This window comes from Papaver somniferum, unplaced genomic scaffold, assembly GCF_003573695.1.
Source record: "Papaver somniferum cultivar HN1 unplaced genomic scaffold, ASM357369v1 unplaced-scaffold_118, whole genome shotgun sequence".
Classification (NCBI taxonomy): domain Eukaryota; kingdom Viridiplantae; phylum Streptophyta; class Magnoliopsida; order Ranunculales; family Papaveraceae; genus Papaver; species Papaver somniferum.
In genome coordinates this window covers 4,885,162-4,907,766 of record NW_020620825.1, presented here as the reverse complement: position 1 = coordinate 4,907,766, position 22,605 = coordinate 4,885,162, and the positions used below count along the sequence as shown (strand labels likewise).

At 37.4% G+C, this 22,605-nt stretch overlaps 1 protein-coding gene and 1 long non-coding RNA gene across 2 annotated transcripts; both read right to left on the bottom strand.

The window, feature by feature from the left end:
• Positions 1-7,354: 7,354 nt before the first annotated feature.
• LOC113330403 lies at positions 7,355-10,794 on the bottom strand. The gene is made up of 2 exons (XR_003350252.1): positions 10,492-10,794; positions 7,355-7,767 (listed from the first exon to the last, which is right to left on the bottom strand). It is a non-coding gene; the product is annotated as an uncharacterized LOC113330403 (long non-coding RNA).
• Positions 10,795-14,232: 3,438 nt separating this feature from the next.
• LOC113330665 (methyltransferase-like protein 2) lies at positions 14,233-17,602 on the bottom strand. The gene is made up of 9 exons (XM_026577492.1): positions 16,919-17,602; positions 16,545-16,791; positions 16,203-16,333; positions 16,009-16,042; positions 15,705-15,780; positions 15,365-15,542; positions 15,183-15,272; positions 14,986-15,085; positions 14,233-14,771 (listed from the first exon to the last, which is right to left on the bottom strand). The coding sequence occupies exons 1-9, from the start codon at positions 17,195-17,197 to the stop codon at positions 14,617-14,619; spliced, it is 1,290 nt and encodes a 429-aa protein (XP_026433277.1). The 5' UTR covers positions 17,198-17,602; the 3' UTR covers positions 14,233-14,616.
• Positions 17,603-22,605: the final 5,003 nt, after the last annotated feature.

Here is a 22,605-nt window from a genome sequence, read left to right as displayed (position 1 = left end):
AACATACGTAGGTTCGGCTGATAATATGTCAGACGAACTTGTGTTTTGTGAAAACATACCTAGGTTCGGCAGATTCGATAAAAAAAATAGGACATTCGAACTTAATACTATTCCTCATAAAGTGAAGTTCGGCTAATATCTTCGTGTTTAATTATCAGCCGAACTGTTCATTGACATTTTCAGGATGAAAAAAAGAGAAGTTTGGCTGATAATTTGATTTTATTGTTAGCCGAACTTTGCTCTGTAATTGTCGTAAAAAAAATTCCATGCAATAAAGAAAAAAAGAAAAAAGAATTTTAAAAATTAAAAAAAATAATAAAAAAAAAAAAAACTTTTAAAAAAATAAATTAAAAAAGTTAATATTAAAAATTAATTAATTAATCAAGAGTATTTAAGTAACTTATCACCCCAAAAATTAACTTAGGGTCATTTAAATATATGCCCCAAAATTTTTGAGTATGCCTCAAATGATGGTTCATGTCAAATCCTAAGTTTTCTCGTGTTGATAAGGATCTGTTTGATAAAGCGCATTTTTATGTATTGCGGAATTCGCCTGAAGTTCATCCTTACATTGAGTAAGTATAACTAGATCTAACCAAATAACCTCATTTTTGGAATGCAACCTGTCATAAATCATATCACTGGGCACTAAGATGTTAGTAAAAACAGAAGTTACTAGAGGTTGAGATGTTTTTACCCAATTGTTGTAGTTGATGTCTCCCTCAAAGAGAGCTGGGAGCAAAATTACCTCGTTACCGAGGTCCCTTACCATACCAAGGTCTGACGAGGAGGGAGAGAGTTTAGACTGTGGCTTGTATTTTGGACTTTTGTGTGTCTGCCACCAAAATTTGATGGGCTCGACCAAGGTGCAAGTAAGTTTAGCCCAAGTAGAATCTGACTCGGTTTGTGTCTGAAACTGTATGTGGTGCATGATATGCTGAATCAGAATTATAGGTGGCACCATGCTAGTTTGAAATGGATCTCCAAGTGTGTCAATTCTCTCGGGAATTATCCATTGAATTTTTACCAAGATCCGACCCGAATTTGTGGTAGATGTGCATCTGCCAAGTGCTTGCTGCCGCTTTGCATGAGCCAATAGAAGGTAGTTACTTTTTCTAGGCCAATGTAAATAGCCAGTAGACTTGCCACTTTGTAAAATCAAGTAATACCTATCTCTAGGACCAATGATCCGAGAACCACAAGAGTTGATTAACGGTTGTGATTCGGAGACGGTTGCTTTTCCCAGCCAAATAAAAGCAGAGAAAGAAGAAGTTCTTTCATTTTCTCAGTCCATTCTTCCAAACTAAAGCCAAGCAAATTAACATTATTTTTGTGTCGATCAATTTTCCGAAGACGAATCATGATTTGGATTCCAGAGGTAGTGATGGCGAACAAGGTTCTTCTGCTGGGGATCAAAGGGAATCGAAGAATCCTAGGCCGAGTTTTCCCAAGCATCAGGTAGAGGACAATAATTCTCAAGAAAATTTTGTTTATTTTTGGTGTTCTACAATGGGTATTGTAGAGATGTATCTTGATTTTGACTAATAATCTTCTGATGTCGGATGGTTTTTTTCCCCACCTTTCTGTTAGGATGATGCAGTTGGTGGGATCCAAATTTCTCCAAATAGTAGTCCTAGTGCTGCAGCTACAATTGAGGGGACTGGAAATGGGGTGAGCATGCAGGCAGCAACAGGAGATCGAGATCAGAATCATCATAGGGAAATTGCTCATCCGCAAACAGTCAGGCAGCAACAGGGAATGAGGGGAGTTAAAGACGGATTGGTTTTGTATGCGCTTCATCCCCGACGAGGCAGATTTGTAATCAATGAGGGTGTAGTTTTGGTAGGGTATCTGCGGGTTGTTTGTGGAGCTGCATGACAAGGTTTTTTTTCTGCACCAATTTATGAGGAGGCCAAAATCCTAATTCATGAAAATGATACCATCCCACACTCTCCTGAAGCAGTTACCTTCCCTAATTTGATCATGCTGGCACCTGAAATACGACAGATGGCTGAGGATGTTGCGGTGATAGCTAATGCAGGACTTGGGGAGGTGACTCATCCTAAAGAGGTTACAAATGATGATCCTTTTTCATTGCCAGTATCTAGAGCCACTGCAAGAGCCAATGCACCAAAACCAGAATCTGCTGCGCCAAAGCCTGCAGGAAAAACTACAAGTGTATCTGGAGAAGCAGATAATGTCTAAACAGGTGGGATTCGAAACATATCTCTGAGTGATGTGAGTAATATGTTGGTTGTATAGAACTAAAGTTTCATTTTGGATAATGATTTGCTGGGTAGACAAAATTTTTTTATTGGTAAACGTAATGATGGTGTTTAATCTTAATGTTAGTTTTCTGGTCTTTAATATGGAAATGTTGCGTATGCTAACATTATTAGAGTTTAAGCATTTAAACCACTGCTTGCCTGTAATGACTAGAGTTAAATTGCACATAACCCTGTAGGTATTTATGACTATGTTGAAATGTCTTAGATTGGGGGTGAAATTAGCAAGAAGTTTTTTGGTATAAAGGAACCATTGAGGATGATTTTGAGGGTGCAGGTTACTAAGATAGAATGTCAAACATAAGCAGTAGGGATGTAGGGAGAGTATATAGAGAAACATACCAGTAAGGAGTGGAGGGGAATCGCTGAATCTCACCCATTTTAGCTTGTGGCCTAATTTCCTTAGCAAAAATTTGAGAGCTTGTGGTAGACTACATTTTAAGCTAGATTGATGCCCAAGAAATAAGCAGTGAACCAAAAAATTGTGCCTTTGGTCCATATGGAGTAGCAGAACCAGTTTAGGTTTTTCAAAACACTAATTTTAAACAGTTAAAGATGGGCAGCTTGGTGGATTGATTTGTTACCTACCTCCTTCGAGATCATGCGTTCGAATATGGCCAAAAGCTTTTTATTAATTTTTTCCAAACGAACTTTTTAGCCACGCAATAAAACCGGCGTGTCTATAGAAAGCACACTATGGACAAACACATACTAGCGTGTCCAAAAAAGTAACTTTTTCGCCACACTTTGAATTTGGCGTGTCTATAAAATGTGGAGTAGTTGTACCATTTAGTTTTTTCAAAACACTAATTTTAAACAGTTAAAGATGGGCATCTTGGTGGGTTGATTAGTTACCTAACTCCTTCGAGATCATGCATTCGAATATGGGCAAAAGCTTTTTATTAATTTTTTCAAAACGAACTTTCTAGCCACGCTATAAAACCGGCGTGTCTATAGAACGCACACTATGACACACATATACTAGCGTGTCCAAAAAAGAACTTTATGGCCACACTTTGAATTTGGCGTGTCTATAAAATTCCCACTATGGACACGCATACTGCGTGTCTATAAATCGTACGCTATGGACACGCATATACTGGCGTTTCTATCAATCGTACACTATGGACACGCATATACTGGCGTGTCTACTAAACCAACTTTAAAACCACACCTCAAGTGGTGTGACTAACCTTATGGACACGCCCACAACTGCCTAACGTGGCCATAGACTCGTCTATAATCACGCCCATCAAATTTTTTAAAGTTAACGTGACTGAACGGTTGATATTTTGACACGCTACTAGCCCTATCATGGCTGAAAGCACTTATATTAACACGCCCATAGAACATGGCGTGTCTATAGGGTAGAAATATACCCTATAGACACGCCAAAACCAAAAAGGCGTGACAGGGAAATTTATATCTGGCGTGGTTAAAGGCCATTTATGTACTAGTGTAACCTGCTAAGTTATGACTACAAAACATTTACAGAAGCACAACAAACTGACAAGCCACATCAACACAAATGCATGCAGTTTTAAGTGATGCAAGATATATTTGCAAATGGACTGAAGACAGTTTCCACCATTACGCGGAATGAAGCCAGTTTCCACCATTCCGCAGACCGAAGCCAGTTTCCACCATTCCGCGGACCGAAGCCAGTTTCCACTATTCTATGGACTGAAGCCAGTTTCCACTATTCCACGGACTGAAGCCAGTTTTTCACAAATCCAAGCCAAGCGCCATCTACGCACGTTCCGTGGCCTATCCATCCATCACCCCATCCGCGAACCAAATTGCAGTGCCATCTCCGCCGATCAGTAGCTAAAGTTGCAGCACTGACGACAACACCCTATGGCCAAGCCAGAGTTACACAAAGCCCACGGATTCTCCATGACTCCTGCCAAAGGTTAGCCAAATTTTCCTGACAATCTCTTCATGACTTTCCGTTTTGATTTTATCCTTGTCTGTCACCATCTCATGCTTACCCTGCAACAATGTCACTGTCACGGGCTAAGCAGGGGACTTAATGTTGATGGTGGTTTTTAGCTTAGGGTTAAAATCGTAAAACCTTGCATCTGATGTGACGTCACTCTGTAAGAAAGCAGATCCATGAGTGTCAACCTCTTCACTGGCATATTTATTGAGTCGTTCAATATATTTACATGAAATTTATCCAAACTGGCGCATGTAGCAACAATCCCAGATACTCTTTAAATTTCGACGCCTTGCCTATATTACTTATTCATATAAGACTCACTGAGTACCTTTCATGTGCTATATTCCCCGGCAGAACCCTTAATATCGGTATGGCATGACGGATTTGTGTTCACTCGCAGCAGAGTAGCACAGATCTCCAAGTACCAAACTTAAGGCCCTTGCACAAAATACTCAAACAGAAAGCGCACTGCACTGTGTAAATAAAGAACTTTGTGCCAGCACATAAAATTCAATCAATTTTGTGATAACTCACAAAACTCATGAACCTGACTAATCTACAAAGTTAGGGTTTTTTGCACCCTGCGCAGTATATTAGACCCTGTCGGTCGAGACTATGCTTAAAAAACTAAGCAATTAATCCGCTGTGGATTAGTAGGAGCAGGGTCCTACCCAAAATCAGAATACAAATAATAACGTAGCCGCGGGGTAAGAGAAGCAATAAAAGTGAGTGTGGCCACGCCATAGGCTAGCCAGCGCCGTTTGGACACACCATAGGCTAGCCAGCACCGCTTGGCCATGCCCCATGCTACTCAACCGACCCTTATTCCTTTATCGACCAATCCGGTCGCATTAAACCTGCCACGCGCACCAAAAGGGTAGCCGCGCCCGTGCTTGGACGGCCCCCTACTTTCATTGACCAATCAGGTTGCTCTAAACCTGCCACAACGTTAAAAGAGGTGGAAATTGTGTCACGAGGTCGACATACTAAGTTGGCTTTCCAAAACCGTGCCATCATGCTAACGGCATGCCAAGCATGCCAGGCGCACATGCCAAACGTCATGCCTAACGCACATGCCAAAGCCACTTACCGCGACAGCATGCCAAAACTTTCCAACCCACTCTCCATGCGTGACCATCTTCACAACAGACTTCAATTTGGATATCCTAAACCCTAGGCGCGACCATGCTCTAGTGGCGTGTAAGAAACCATAATTTCTAATCGTGGCACAAAACTATGCCACCTCGGGCCTGCAACATGCCATATATGCTAATTAGGGTTTCGACATGCCAAACCCTAATTTAGGAAAAGTTGTTGCGCCAACCGATCCAACCAATGTTCCACAGCACATGGGGATCAATGTGGCCATTGAAACTGATGTTGCCACACCACCTTTGAGTCTAACACCAACGTGCCAAAATTTTAGTGGTCATGGCTACTCCAGGTGCCACTTGCACCATCGTGCCGCTGGCATGCACAAACTATGCCAGCCATTCCACTGTGCCACTGGCATGCACGAAATATGCCAGCCATGCCGCAATGCCGCTGGCATGCACTAAAGGCGCCATTGTGCCACTCTCAGGCGCCAACAGAAGTTAGCCATAATCAACGTCTACCCTTCCTCATGAGATGTAATCTCAGGTATCCAAGTTTGCCACCGAACTGACAAACTTGTGGCAACTTTTAGGCGACCATCCACCTAAGTATAGTAGCCATGGCTACGCCAGGCGCCACTTGCACCATCGTGCCACTGGCATGCACGAGCCATGCCAGCCATGTTTCATTGCCACTGTCATACACCAAAACTCCACTGTGCTATTATCAGGCGCCAACACAAGGTAGTCATAATCAACGGCTACCCTTCCTCATGAGATGTGATCTCAGCCATCAAATTTTGCCACCGAACTGACAAACTTGTGGCAAGTTTTAGGAGACCAGCCAAGACGAGCCTAATAGCATCATATGTTATTTTTCCTACGGCAAGCCTCTTAATTTTAACTTGCCACACGTAGCAAAGTGCTACATGTTTTTCACGAAAACACTCGAGACATCAAACATGTCACAAACTGGGGGATACTCATCGGGGCATTGGTCTGGAGGTTTACAGTGTGCGGCGTGCAATACGCCTGTTACAAGAAAGTGTCATAAAGTGGGGCGGTTAGTAATGGCAAGAAGTAATGGTGTAAACGGATCCTTCATTACGAAAGCATAATTCCTGACGTTACACGTTACTCCACTCTTTCACCACTCAATCGTTTTCCAATTCCTTCGAGGCCAGGGTACATTTTATTACGACTTGTATAAATAGGTTTCACCTATTTCCACCAGACAACAAGTTTTTTTCAGAGAACAACATAGTATCCATAAATCACCTGGTAGCTTTCCATTCTGCTAGCCAGTTCTACTTTCTAATACAAGTCATAAACAACCACACCTTCAGGATCAACGATTCTGGTCTCAACACTTTCTTCGCTTCCCTCCCTAAGACCAACCCTTCTCCTTCACTTTGTGACCGAAGCAAGCCTGGAACAACCATTTCTTGGTTTAGGCCAGGATTGTACAGATTGATCTCTCGAATCAAAAGTACTCCCGTGCAGTACATTGTTTAGGGTTTAGACTCGTTTCTCATCCACACACAGGGATTTACCAAAACCAGCAGAAACTGTTTTCACCTACAAACAATTGGCGACCACAGTGGGAGGTTAATCTCTCGGTTGCAATATCATCCAATTTTGTCACACGAGAAGATTTAGAACGCTCTGAAGTGCGTTGTCCAAGAAAAGATATATTCAGGAAAATTGCGCCTGTGGACTGGAGATTCTCCGTCTTACCACGGATCGACATGAAGATGTTTCACAGAACGACTGGGGACTTCTCGCAGTATGGACGGTGTCACCCACAAAACTCGGATTTACACCCTGAGAATCCAGTTTCGTTGAAAGACCCTAAAAGCGAGTAAGTTTTGTACATGCAATGTTTACACGACCTATTGCTTCGAGTTTCAACATTGATAATAGAAACTGATAACTATGTTATCCCAAAATTTCATGTTATCCCATATTTTCCATTTTCATACGACATTCATGGTTTCGTGACTTTTCTGGAATAATTATGCTACTCACAGTCGTAATCAAAGTGGCGTTCTTTAAAAAATAGTTCATTCCAAAAATAATGCAAAACCCTCATAAGAAGCAATCATCTATCAATCCAAAAAACCAGAAAATCAAACCATAAACTAGGCGTTTTGTTTTCCTTTCAAAAAAGAAAAAAAACCTAAGAAAAGGAAGTTAAGAAGACAAAAGCAACAACGGTTATTTCTTCTTGGAGAAAGCATCCTTCGCGCTTTGAAGAGCCGCCCGTTTCAGCTTCAACTCCTGAGACAACCTTTCGACTTCTGCTTCATGTTGGTTGATCACATCCGCAGAGGGACCTTCGATCGCTTCAGCGTGCAACTTTTGGATCTCAGAAAAACCTTCATAGACCCAAGAGACGTTGAACTCAAAGTCTATGCACATATCCCGGAGACGTTGAACTCAAAGTCTACGCACATATCCCGGTGAAACTTTCAGTTTGAGACTACATCACCAGCAGAAACCGTTTTCACCCACAAACAACAGGGCTAAGATGCAGTTATCTAAGTGAAATTAAAAAGAAAAGCAAGAGCTATTCTTTACCACTAGTATGAACAGGCACAGATTGTAGTTATGTTATAAGCTGAGATGGTGAAAAATACAGCAAACCTACCAAATGTACAACCAAACTGCAGAATGCACCTAGATGTTCACCAAACTAGAAATGCACTTTGCATGAAAAAAAAAACTACAAAATCTAAGGTATGCTATGAGAATGTTCAACTACTGAAACAGAATATTGGAGAGCTAGACGTGAGAAAATATAATGAGATGCAACTATTAAACAACTACAGCTTGCAATGGGCAGTAAACTGAGAAAGTTCAAACCAGAAGAGATGCAAATAAGTGATTGAAAATTGAATTACTGAAACTAGAAGTTACATATAATATTAACTCTAAGATGCAGACTATAGTAACAAGCAAATTATGTGAAATCATCTACAGACTCTCTAACCTAAATCAAACTGATGTTGATACAGTAAAAACAACAAAATTTTAAACTAAAACAACAACTATGTAACACCGATTATTAATGAACAACCAAACAATTAATCCTACAGAATCCTATATGACTAAAGATGGATATTTACAGATGGTAAAATGTGATAAACTGAGAAGTTAAAAATAGAAGAGGAGAACTTAACAGAAATATAAACTACAAGATTCGATTATCAATGATGCAAACAAAGCAGCATGGAAGTAATACATATACATAACACTATTTTGGGACTAATACTAACTGACAGAATGCGATAGGATTATAACAACAATCTAATATGGAAATGCAGATGAAACTGAAATGGTATATCTAAACTTATTGATGGATATCTACAGGTGGAATATGCTTTAAACTATGAAACTACCTATGACTGAGATAAGTTAACACTAGTTATGACTAACAGGAAATAGGTATGACAAGACACTGATGCAGGTGACTAAAACTGAAAAAAACTAAACTAGATGCAATTGACCTAACTGAAATGAGATGCAGATATGGAAGAAGAATAAAATGGAACAATTGAAAAGGTTACAGCTAACGATACGTCACAGTGCAATGAAAACAACTTAGATGCAATTATGAGAATGAAGTAACTGAAAATCAAAAGTTACAGCTAACATTAAAGAGCTAAGACATGCTTTACATCAATTATTACTCAAATAATACTACAGTATGTTACTGGATATGAAAATTACAGGGTTACAGAAAACTAAGAGTTACAGTAAGTACTGACAGAATGCTTTTAATTATGCGAGATATATGATGATGCAGGTAATTTAAATGAAGCAAAATTAGTAGCTACAGAGAATAATAAAGAGATGAGGTGAAGATTATATATACAGATGCCTTTAACTATTATAAGCTAAAAAATTAAAGGAAAACAATTGGAAATTTTGCTAAGAAGCTACTGGATGCGACAGACTACAGATGGAATGGAGTTAACCTGCTAAGTTATGACTACAAAACATCAAATGGAATTATTTTTTTTACAGAAGCACAACAAACTGACAAGCCACAGCAACACAAATGCAGGCAGTTTTAAGTGATGCAAGATATATTTGCAAATGGACTAACTAATACAATAATGCTGGTGCGAGAATGCAGGTAGATAGAATAATTGAAGTTAAAAGAAAAACTACAACAGCTAATATGCAATAGAACAAGCCACAGCTATAATGGCAGGAAAACAAAAAAAAAATCTAACACATATATACAATATTAACTGAAACCAGTAAAGTAAATATAGAAACTTCAGCTACACCGCTACCGAGTCCCCGGCAGCGGCGCCAAAAACTTGGTAGGCTTAGAAGAGACCTACAATTGTATTAAAATGCAAGTGCACAGTGTCGATATGCAACATAGGGCAAGCACAGGTCGATCCATAGGGACAAGGTGGGTGTTGAGTTGAAACTACGGCCTTACTACAACTGATTCAAATAAGAAGTAACAACAAGGGTTTTTTTTTGTGTCGATAAGACAAAGTGATGGATGATTATACAAAATAAATAAGATTACAGAGCAACAAACGGTAAACTAGGGATTTGAATCCACCCTCAAAACGCATAGAATCTCTAATTTGATATACTAGTTCTCAATTAATCAAGGAGCTACAGAGATGCTAGCCTCAAGCTACCTTGAAGATGTTATACAATCACTAACAAAGATGATGATTTAATCTCCACAAAAGATGTCAATCCCTAGCATTACTTGTCTTTCTAAGGCACAAGAAATCACAGATTGAACTAAAATCATTTTACATACGCTTGAATATTGACAAAGAATTAACCCAACTACCTAGGATGCTTGACATACAATGTGAAAGCAATTTGCCAAAATTCAGAAATTAATCATGCTTTTCATTGAAATCCATAGAGAAGAACAAGTAAAATCAAACAAGAGAAATTCTAATTATAAAAGGGGTTTCATCTCTGCCCTAGCAGAGATTTTTAGAACATAATACAAATTGAAATGAAACCTAATTTACTACTGCAAGTTGCACCGGCTACTCCGGGCTTAATCCTACATTTGCAACTCCCTTCTCTATTTATACAAAAGCTTCCCAAAATCCAAATCCCAATAATCAATAAGATGCACAACAAGAAATTTAGGGATTTTATTATTCTTATCACTCACCACTGAACCCGCCACCCTTATTGTCTTCAATTGTACGAGTTGCAGATGATATTTCAGAGTCAATCCTTTAATTCGACAAACCCTGCTTCTTCTGTTCTTCATAGCCGCCCTACTGTCGATCAATTCAGGGACCATGCTTATGTTAAAAATAGGGACAAGAGAAAGAGAAAAGGGCAGTTGGATTGTGATGTTTCTGGTTTAGAGAGTGGTACAGTTGAGAGAGGGAGATGGTGGTGGTTTGCAGTAGAGATGGTGGGGTTTACATAGAGGAAGAAAAATGGGTTCAATGGTACTGTTGTCGGATAAAATAAGGAGAAATGGAGAACAAGTTATGATCTTGGAAATGCTATTGGTAAAGGTGGTAGAATAATTTCTTTGGGTGTTAGGCATTAACACCTACCTTGAATATATGAGACTTTGACTTGTATTTAGGGGTGTGCATAAAAACTGAAACCGCGGTTTTCACCCGTAACCGTTCGTAAAATTGCGGGTGAAAACCAATCCGCAAGAGTGTATGGATCGGACACGATTGAGTTTTCAAATCCGCAAGGTTTAGCGGTTTGGTTGCGGTTGGACTTTGAAATCCGCGGATTCATCCGCACCCGCAAAAATTGAGTTTTAGATTTTAGATTAGATTAGATATCTCTAATTTAATTTACTAGGAATAAGAGGTTCGTCCTCTTCAGAGAAAATTTCAAGATCTGCATAATCTTCTTGAAGAAACCGAAGGTTTTGAAGCTTCTCGATGCTTGCATGTGATCCACTTCGTGCGTTGTGAGAACTACTGGAAAAAGAAGTTATGCCCTCCTCTTGATATTGAATATAAACACAAAACAAGGTAGCAGTTAATTATCCGCCAAAAGTGGTCTAATGTGGACAAGAATCCTGTTAAAGCACTAATCCAGGAAATTTATCCTGTTGTTTGTCAATTAATAGAGGAAATTAAATTCGTTTTCAAAAACAAGGTGCTACATCAAATGATTAAAGATCATTATACTTATCAGTTGCAGTGTTAATTAAGATTACTACCTAATAAGTATATATTGTACTCATATTGTTGTGCAACAAAATTTTGGCATTTGCTTCATTGTTATTAATTTATTATCATGGGAGTGAGACAGTGAGTTAACTTAAATAGAGAGATCAATTACCCATACGAAGGGATTTTCACAGATAGGCAGACTTTTTTTTTTCTTTTGAAAAAATTCTAAATCCGCGGTTAATCCGCATCCGGTCCGTATCACCAGCTAATCCGTGGATGTCAAATCCGCGAGTGATTGGGCCGATTATGGTTCAATTTTCCAAATCCGCAACTTTGACGGTTTGGTTGCGGGTGACCCCTAATCCGCAACCGTCCGTCCGTTGCACACCCTAACTTGTATCCTTGTTTTCCAAATGGTAACTTTTGTATTTTTGAGTGGATCTTCAATTTGGACGATTCTATATGCCCAGCTGCTCCATATGTATCTTCCTCGCTAGAACCACAAAGCCACCAAAATTCTTCTTTGCGGCTACAGTCAGATGCCACTTCTTTGTTGTGCCACCTGGTCCTTTCTAATCACTTCCTTTGTATCAACCTACTGCTCACTATTTACTCAACCTCCTACAACACAATACAAAATGAGATTACTCCGAAAAATTTACCCGTTAAAAGAGATATGTGCAAAATACAAGATTTGTTATAAAATAAAACATTAAGACACTAGAGATGTGATTAAAGACAACAAAATGATCAATAAATATGCATTATTAGGCACCGATCAGTATAGGGTTCTCCTTGATTATGTTCTTCTATCGGATATAATATTGTCAGTATTAGATCTCTTTAGATACTTGTTATGTAGAGTGCGCGTAGAATGAGGTACAGGTAAGGTACACATCGTTTATGACTTCGAGGCCGGAAAACCTCACGGTATTTTAATGATCATTGAAGCTTCCGCAACAGTCATGCCTTGCTACTCCTAAGGAAGACGTCGCTCAACTATTATTTCTGTTGTGAATGTTTGTCGAAAGATTGATTGGTAGATATTTATATTTCAGTATAACTTATTATTTTATTTATGCTTTATCTGTTTTCCTGTTTTTATCGTTTTTAGCAAAACCTGCACTGTCTTTAAATCATTCTAGTGATTACTCGAAAGTTAGTTGTTATTTCTGCTGGGCACCCTTCGGGATGATGTGCTCACCCATTCTCGCTTTCAGTTTCAGAGACAGATCAAGATGTGCACATGGCGATTAAAGCTTCGAGGAATTGGTTTTGTTAGTTGGTTAGATTCCACTATGTTTAGTTTTGTGTTTATATTCTATTCGTAAACCGACTCATTATTAAATATGTATCACTTGAGAGGAGTTCTTGTATTTATTTCAGGGAGGGTTTAGATTCCGGTTAATCTTTATTTAGAACTTATTTCTTAGTGTTTTAAATAGATGTTTTAGATCGTTAGTACCTTATTTTATAGTTAATCTCTAGGAATAGTCAGCTGCTACCTTAGGGGGCGCCACAAAAGTAATTGGAAGGGTATTTTGAAGTCCTCTGAATTTATGGATGAACATGTAAGTTTTAAACTGAATAATGGGAAGTCTATAAGATTCTTGCTAGATAATTGGACAACTACTGGTACTTCGAGATCTAAATATCCTACAATTTATAAAGTTTGCAGTAGGAAGAATGCATCTATAACTGACATGATTGAAGATGGGAGATTGCAGTGTCAGGTTAGGAAGAGGTTATATCATTTTGAACAGTTGGAATGGGACTTGTTATGTAATGAACTAGGACTTGTTCATGGGTTGAATGGGGAAGCAGATGCTGTGGAGATTATGGGAGGATTTACAGTTGAGAAGTGTTATGATTTGTTAGTACAAGATGATGATGTTTGTGACTTCAATAAGATTTTGTGGAAAAATGGTATTCCTCCCAAGGTGAGTTTCTTAATTTGGGCAATATTTCATGATTCTTTGCCAACTTATTCAATGCTCAATCACAGAGGAATGAACTTTGAAGATGTTAGATGTTCTTTGTGCAAGGGGGAGGAGGAAACTACAAATCATCTTATGCTCATGTGTTCTTTTGCATTTAAAGTATGGTCTTATTTGATTAAGGCTTTTAAGGTCTCTTGGGTTTTTCCTGACACAGTTAAGAAGAACTTTGAATCATGGAGGATGAATAACTTACAAGGAAGGTGCAAAGAAGTTTGGTGGAAGGTGATATATGCAGTGCACTGGCACTTGTGGAAAGAAAGAAACAATATAGCATTTGGTGGAAGAGCTTGGGATGCAGACGAGGTTATTATGCTCATTTAGCAGACTATTGTGTTGTGGTTTTTTGAGAAGGAAGTTTTCAAAGGTGCTTCCGTTAATCAGGTCATGTTTCATTGGGAGATAGTTCAGCATTTGCGATATTGCTGAACTTTCCTTGGCTTTACCTTGTAATTATTTGGAAGTACTTTTCTTTTTAATATAACATTCCCTTTCAAAAAAAAAAAAATTAGTTGATGAGAGGGCAATAAGGTAATACCCCAGAATTGTTGAGGGCTTCTCTGAATTTCTATATAAATTAGGTCCCCATACCCACATTTTGAACATTATAATCCAATACAAACCCAAAAACTATTAGGCTGCAGCCCAACAATAGGATTTATATGTCTATGTAGCCAACAGCTTTGTACAATTTCATTTTATCGATGATTCATTACCAACATCACTTAGTAGTTAGTACATGGTATGCTGAAAAGTACAAACATTAACAAGACGTAAAATTGAGCAAATGGAATTTTCACGACCATAAATGATATTCTGATTTTCGAACACACTTAAAACATTAACATGGTTCAAAACTAGTATTTTGTCGTCCCTTAGTTGGAAAACACGACATCTAATCATCCTTTTACCCGAGAAGAACCATTTTCTCGATTTATGTGCTCAGGGTGACACCTAGCTCATGGTGCTTCTAAGTGATCTATTGTTGATCCGCGAGTTCGTTTAACTCCACGATGAAAGACATTTATGTCTCCAGTTCGAACTGAATCTTTCCTTCAATAATTCCGATGTAAGATCCCCCTTTTGTTTTTAAGAAGGTACATCCCGAAAAGAAAACGAGTTTTCTCGGTAGAGGATTTGATTACCCTACCCATCATTCATACTCCTGTTCACAAAGTAACTCAACTCCTGAAAGTGGAGAGGTTCATTTCCCCAAGAAGTCCATCCAGCAAACATTTCTCTAGCAAAGAGTTCAATACATCGTGCTGGCCCGGTTCCTGGCAGATAATCCATTAGCAACTCTAACAACAATGTCAAGAAAAAGAGCTTCCTGGGATCAAGATTGTGTATTTACTGATGACATCTTACCGTATAAAAGATAGAAAAGTGAGATGAGAAAAAGACAACATTATCATAGTTTACTAGTTGCACTCTAAGAAGATTGCAGACTAGATATTCATCACAAATTAAAATTTTCAGAAGAAGTAATTTAGTAACAAGTTAGTGATTGGATACTTCCAACTGGGGGTTTCCTTGAGTACTCCCCGGGGACACTGATGATAACTTGATTTTCTTCCAGACGCTTATATGTAGAAGTAAGCTCAGTATTCATTTCCTGCAAAGAATTTTACAGAACCATATAAAATATTAGGTGAAGAATCATCAAGACTCGCCACTGATCAAAGGTTACGTGGTTGCTGGAAATGACTCACCTCCCCATGACAATAACCTAAAAGAAGGCACTCATAAGGACGATGATGGAAGAGGTCTAGCTCATTGATCAGCGACCCATCTGCTTTCACCTGTACTATTAAAATAAAATAGTAAGAAGCGGGAGAATGATAAGTTATAGCTCCCAAGATTATCCCCTTCATATAGAACAGTGTGAAATCACCTTCAACCAGTAAAAGATAGCTGAGTAACTGACACCCCACAGTGGGAATAGTTCTTTCTCCACAAAAGTTCGCAATTTCTCTCTATTCGTAACCCACAAGGCCACAAGAGCTCCTTTTGTGTGAGTAAGTTGTTTAATCGGAAGGGACAAGAAGTATCGATTAGGCAATGTTGGGTACCTGTGATGGAGAGAACGCTCGTGGAAGATAAGTATCAGGGAGGGAAAAATAAGTCCACAAGGAAGTTAAATTGACATGTTGAACTCCGGTGGGTATCAAAAACCAGTATATTTGAGCAAAATGTTCCCAGTGTTGACAAAGATAATTGACCAATGTACTTACAATGATTTCTGTCTTGCACTCCCATTCTCCCATGGTGGATCAATTACAATAAGATTGAATCCGCTATCAGTATCAGCTGCAGATCAAGGAATAATAGAGCATTTGACCTCATTAATAGTGAAGTAGTACTTGTAAAGGGTACTCGTAAGGCTGTGAAGACATAGAATCCTTTACAAAAAATCCTCGTTCTTAATTTCAGGAACACAATATTGTCATATTCTAGTATTCTACACATCGCAGGAGTTCCAAGAATGAGTTACCAATTTACATACAGTACACAGCAGACTTCAGCGTTAGCAATTACCAGGAATCAGGTCATGAATCTGCTTCAAGTCTGACTTCCACATGGTAAAAACATTGAGATATAAAACAATGTAAGAGCCCTTGAAACCACAAACTATCAAAAATACTAGAAGAGAAAACCAATCAAGTGTTAAGTGCATACAAAATAAGATTCACTGAGAATATAACAAATGAAATCAAAAGTCAAAGATGTACCATATAGAAGCAGCTATTTCCAGGCAAAACATAACGGTTATTCAAGATTTTTGCCTCCACATCATCACAACTCTCATTCATGACTAGGTTATTAAATGCTGGCACTAATCTTGACACGCCAAGGGATGAACCTGAATATCCAACACAAGGTACAAAAATCATTGCATAGCTATTGTTTTTACTACCGCATGTTTCACTCTTTCAGACAACCATAAGTTCAATTAGTACAGTACATAGACTAAATGCAAGTCAATAACTCTTCAACATCACAATGTGAAAACAATACATTCAATTCAATCTTCGAATTCATTTGCCTAAAAATAATCTAGTAAAGAAACTGACCTGAATCGGCTGTGGTCATATTTTCTTCCCGATGATTTATAGAAATTTCATATAAAGGAGCTTGCCAAACACTTCCAAGCTCGACAAAGGATTGTTTTTTCCTATCTTCAACACATGACTCTCTAATCCCATTCGAACAACAACTATCATCATCTCCACCATCACTTTTTAAGTTACTAATACAATGTAAAAGATCTTTAGCTCCTAATAAAACTTCATGTGCCTTCAATAACAGTGGCTTTGCTTCCTGATAATACAAATTCATTATTTATAACAATAATCTCTCACCCTAATGCAAGTGGAATTCAAACCCTCAACCTCCTCCTCGCCAAACTATCAGAAAATAAATAATATACAAAGATTGAAATTCATACCTGGTGACGTTGATCTGCAGAACGCTCTCTTTCATTAAGAGTATAAGGTTTTCTTTCTTTCCGTTTTCGTTTCTTAGAACTCGTTGAAACCCTAGTTTTTTCCTTGTCTTCACATTCGAAGAATCGGTTGTAGTAAACAGAATGAGAAACCCTAAACTGAGTATAATCAGAAGCATTAAGAACTCGAACAGGATCCATAAAAGTAAAATTTGAGATAAATCGGTAAATTCCCGATTCCAAAAATTTTATCATCTCTTTGCTCTTTACTAATTCCGCCATTTTTGTATTCCGTTTGGAAGAAAACTCTTCATAAAAGCGTTGCTGGATACACAATTAACAGGGTGTGTTTGGGTACAAGAGTTAACTAACAGGGGGTTAGTTCTCGGGAGAGTTCGGGTATTTTTAATTTTGTGGATGATGAGAAAGTTTGAGAGTTTAGTGTTTTTGAGTTTAGGGAGTTTGGGGGAGTGTATAGTGTTTGGGAGAGTTTAATAGAAGGAGTTTGGGAGAGTTCAGGAAAGTTTGGGAGAGTTCAGTGAAACAGTTAATGATCATCACAGGTGAGAAAAATTGGATTAATCTTGATAATGTAAATGCATACTGTTAAATACTTACTAATAATCATCAGAATTTTCCTATCCACGCAAAGAGGAAAAGTATGTTATTCCGATTACGCACTCTGACTACTTGATTCCACATTTTGACTACACTCATACTTTACTTACACAAAAAGTGCCTGTCGTGGGAATAACTTATTAAACTATAGAATAGGACCCTTGAAAACGATGAGCATCAAAGACAATAGCTCGTTACTCGCCGTACACGAGTAGCAGCATAAAGTGTAATGCAGCGTAAATGAAGGATAAGTGGTGTGTAATTGTGAAGTATAGAAAAAGATATCACCGATTAAAATTAAAAAGAGTCTTCAGGGTTCAGGGTTGCTGTGACAAGTTAATAAAAGACAAAATCCATCCAGGTCAGTGAATCAAAAACATTACACTTGGTGGAATGCTAGAAAAACCTGTGACGAACAGGGTTTTTGACAGTGAAGAACAGGGTTTTTACTTTTACCGATAAACCCCAAAAACTGATATGAATAAACAATCAAAATAGTACACAAACAAACAATCAAAACAAACCATCATGACGGTTCAAGAAGGAAAAAAAAAACATACCTGAAGCATTTTCTCCTTCTCCTATTTTTCTCCTACCAAACTCCCCCCAATTCTCTACTCTTTGGAGAGATTTGAAGTGAGGCAATTTTACACTATGAACTCCCACCAACTCCCCCAAACAACCAACTCCCTGTCTTTCTAGGGTTTTACCACTAACAGGGAGTTTAAGAGTTTTTGTCAAACTCCCCCACGACTAACAGGTGTTTTCTAGGGAGTTTGGGAGACTCTTCTAAGCTCTCCCACGACTAACGGGGATTTTGAGAGACACTTCCGAACTCCCCCACGACTAACGGTTAAAAACCCAACTACACCCAACTCCCCCAACTCCCTCGAGGACTAACACCCTGTAAGAGAAATTTGCTTGTTGGTCCACTAAACCTGACCCAGCTTATCCTCTAGTCCAGCGGGAGAAGACATTTAATCGCTGGTCCGGAAAAACATTTGAAAAGAGTAAACTTACTAAGTAACCCTAACAACATAAAAAAGAACGCAGAGAAGAAAACACGCTCTAATTAAAATTCTTCTTGTTTTCATAGACGTATTTTCAGTTTTCATTCTTCTTCTTCTTTAGTTTCTGTATTCGATTTGCGCTGGTTTTTAATATGACGAGTCAAACCATAAAATTGTTGCCGGTTTTTGGGATGAAAGTGGTGGTGACTATGAAGAAGAAGAAGATGGGGATTAACATCGACGATGGTACCGCAGGAGAAATTAGGGGTTAATTCAAAGAGGAAGAAGATGTATAAATAGGTAATTTGTTGCTTTTGTTATCTGTTTTGATTTGATTCCATTTGATTTTGTTGGAGTTGGATATTTTTTAGTCTTTATTGAAATAGTTAGGGTTTAGGGATGATTAAGAGTTAAACTGGATTTATTATGATGAGTTTCATTGGATAGTGTTTGATTTTCTAGGGTTCACTTTTGTTGGTTAATTTTATCTTGCGGGGCAGGTCAGTCTACTAATTCTCACCAATGTTTATTTGCAATGATCTAAGCTAAAGTAAATTCTTACTTCCCCTGAAATCAGTTGGAAACAACAATGAAACTGACTCTTCCCTGATCTCTGACAGTACATAATATGTATGTAGTAGTGTTGAGTAATCATCAATATACATTGAGCTAGGTGAAAACCGAATTTATACTTGAATAATCATCAGTATACATCAATATCTAGTGTTGCATTATAGACTCTGTGTGTACTGTTTCACAGTACATATTTCATATGAACTGTTTGATACATGGATTTATTTTGTGTGTATGATCTATCGATACATACCAGTATGTGCTAGGTTAAAACCTAACTTATGCTTGAATAAGCATCACTACATATCAATACGTATTGTTGAATACTAAAATACTTATGTACTATTTACAGTACATATTCATGAATACATATCAACATATACTGATGGATACAGGCTACATATATTTAGGTACATATCAACAAAAATGGTTAACACGGGAACTATTAAAAGAAGGTTAAAAGAATTAATTGAATAACAAAGTATACCTTCACCAATAGAAAACAAGAAGAAGATTGCTCCTTCAACAATATCAAAGAGGAAGACAATCGATGTTACTCCTCCACGAACAACAAAGGGGAAGAAAGCAAAAATCCCTAAAAAAAAAGGTACGACTTCTAATTTTACTTCTTTGATTTGAAGCTATGACTGTTGAATTAGAAAATATTCATTTTTATGGTTCCATTACAGGGGTTTGTGGTTTGATTTAATCGATTTTTTCTGATATTTTAGGTCTTGTTAGAGTTGTATGCATGATTTTGATTTATCTGGAATATCAGTAACACATTTCGTGACTGAGTAATTGTTCTCACGTTACAGTGTATTGCTATTATAAAAAATTTAAAGTACCTATTAATATGTAGTACTAAGGAACCAATACATATTCACATGTACTATGTGTAAAACATTTTTATGCTTGAATGAAGAATCAGTACATGTTGGTATGTACTGCTGATACTTTATCTGACATAGCTATTAGGTATGCATATGTGTATGTATTGATATGCAAGTGGAAAAGGTATGTATCAATTTGTTTTAACAGTACATATTGATATGTACCAATTGAAAAACTCACTTCTGACAGTTCATATCCACCAGTACATATCAACACGTACAATTATGATCATACAATACATATCAGTATGTAATTAGGGAAAAATTGGTTCATTCATGCAGTAAATCCTTAGCCCTAGTTTATGCTCGAATTTGATCCTATAGTACATACCGATATGTTTTTAGGGAAAAAGTGATTTGTTGATACAATATCTACTATATAAACCATTAGTTTCTAGTAAGGCATTCTTATTTTCTATTTTACAAGAAATTGTTCATGTTCCTTCTTGTTTGCTTCTTTTAGTTATTTAGAGATCCTAGTTATTGATGTAAGCTGAATTGTAATTTCTTTATGTATACAGTTACCATCCCTGAAGATACATCATAGCAGTGTACGCCGCTCTTTCTCGTAAACAAACTTGAGGTTTCTAAAGGAGAAAAAAGTATCATGTAGTCTGAAATCCATGCTACTTTTTGATAGTGCATTTTTGAGCAGTCATATTTCTTAAGATTTACCTTGTATTTTCTCTTTCATTCGTAAGAGCAATTTATTTATTGTAAATGTTCTTCTGTGTTTTATTTCAGAGACTTTTTACTCTACCAATATAAGTTTTTATTTCAGAGACTAGAATTTTTACTCTACCAATATAAGTTAATGAAATGTCTTGCAATTTCATCTTATTGCATCTATTAGTTATTCCTGAATATGAACCTCATACTTCTTTTAATCAATCCCTGATATGAAGTCTCATATTTATTTCAACAATCCATTGGTTGTCTAATTGTCTGTACATGGATCTCTAGGATAGAATGCTTATGTTTTGCAGTCTCTTCATTTACGAGCAAAGTCATTCAGGTGCAGGTAGTTTCTAAAGTTTAAAGCAACTTGCTTAAAATGACGTTTAGAATTTGTAGATTTCACCAGATGGGTAAAAATGATTTAAAAATTGACAGTAGTGGCCTACTTGTTAGTTCTGATGTGAGTTTTCAGATTCCTCATCTCAGAATTTGAAGATACTAGACCATTATTCAGGTTTCAGATAGGGATAGCTGGGTGTTACGAAATTAATTACCCTGCTAACAAAATATAATGATATCTTGACCCCTGTTTAAGTTCTCCATACTTAAGTACATATGATCGCTTTCGTTACCATAGATAAATAAACATTGGACACTGAAATTTTAATTTTCTATTACAGATGCTACAGAATATGTAATCAAAAACTCTTAAGGCTTCATCATTTTCATTGTAGTGTCATCACTGTATGTGGCAACCACATTTCTGTGTGGATGGTGAGTAACCTCGATAACATCCTTCTCATGAACCTGTCAGCAAAAATTGAGAAAAGGTTAAACCTTAACCAAGGGGATTCAGACTTTTGTATGTAGATTTATCGGTAAAGGGAAACCACAAGAATGGAAACAGAAAATTGCAGTACATATACACATGTACCGAAGAAAATAAGAACCGAAAGCCTAGTATATATTGATATGTACTGAGTAAAAATCTAGTAGATATCGATATGTACTTAGTTTAAACCTAGTCGATATCACGGTGCACATACACATGTACTGAGGAAAACAACATAAATTTCTAAGCGTGCATATCATTAGCACATGTTACAAAAAAATCTGTAGTTGCCAAACATGGCACAAAGATTCTACATGATCACGCTTAACTAAACATGATTTAGAAACTTTTGAGAAAAATGAATTTGAATAAGATAGGAAACACCATTGAATTTTCTCTGAACATCCCAAGTTTTACTAGCAACCATGACAGCATCAACAATTATTATCTTTATAGTGAACTTCATCATAATGACATGCTATGTGTCACTCGGTTATCTCGAAATAGAGATGAATGTCAGAATAGGGAACCACACTCACTTGAGTTGACTCGGTAATGTAACTTCTTGGTGGTGATTATTCATCACTTCACTTGCTGTAAGTTCTTCTATATTCAGGATCGGGATAAATATCACATAAAACAGAAGATGAAGAATCTTAGTCACTTTCTACAAGCATCGAAGATGGGCCCCGAAACATATCCAATCTTTGGGAAAAACAAAATGAAACATTAGCAGCTACCGTATCAGGTAAAGTCACTACCCATTTTATTACTAGTATGCCAATGTTACGCTGAGATATTAGAGCTCCAAAACTAGTTTGGAGACATTGAGAGACTAATATAAGAGATTAAGTACTTGTTCAAATTTTCAAGACAATAGAGAAACAGGAATTTACACATCTCAAAATGAAAAAAGAACATATACACATTTACCGCAAGAAAAGAAAATCTAATAGATATGTATTGTCTAAAAACCTGGTAGATATTGATATGTACTGAACAAATCTAGTAGATATTAATCAGTACATATTAAAATTTATCGGACATACAAATTAACTAAGCTCCGTGACCATTCGGGAAAAAACC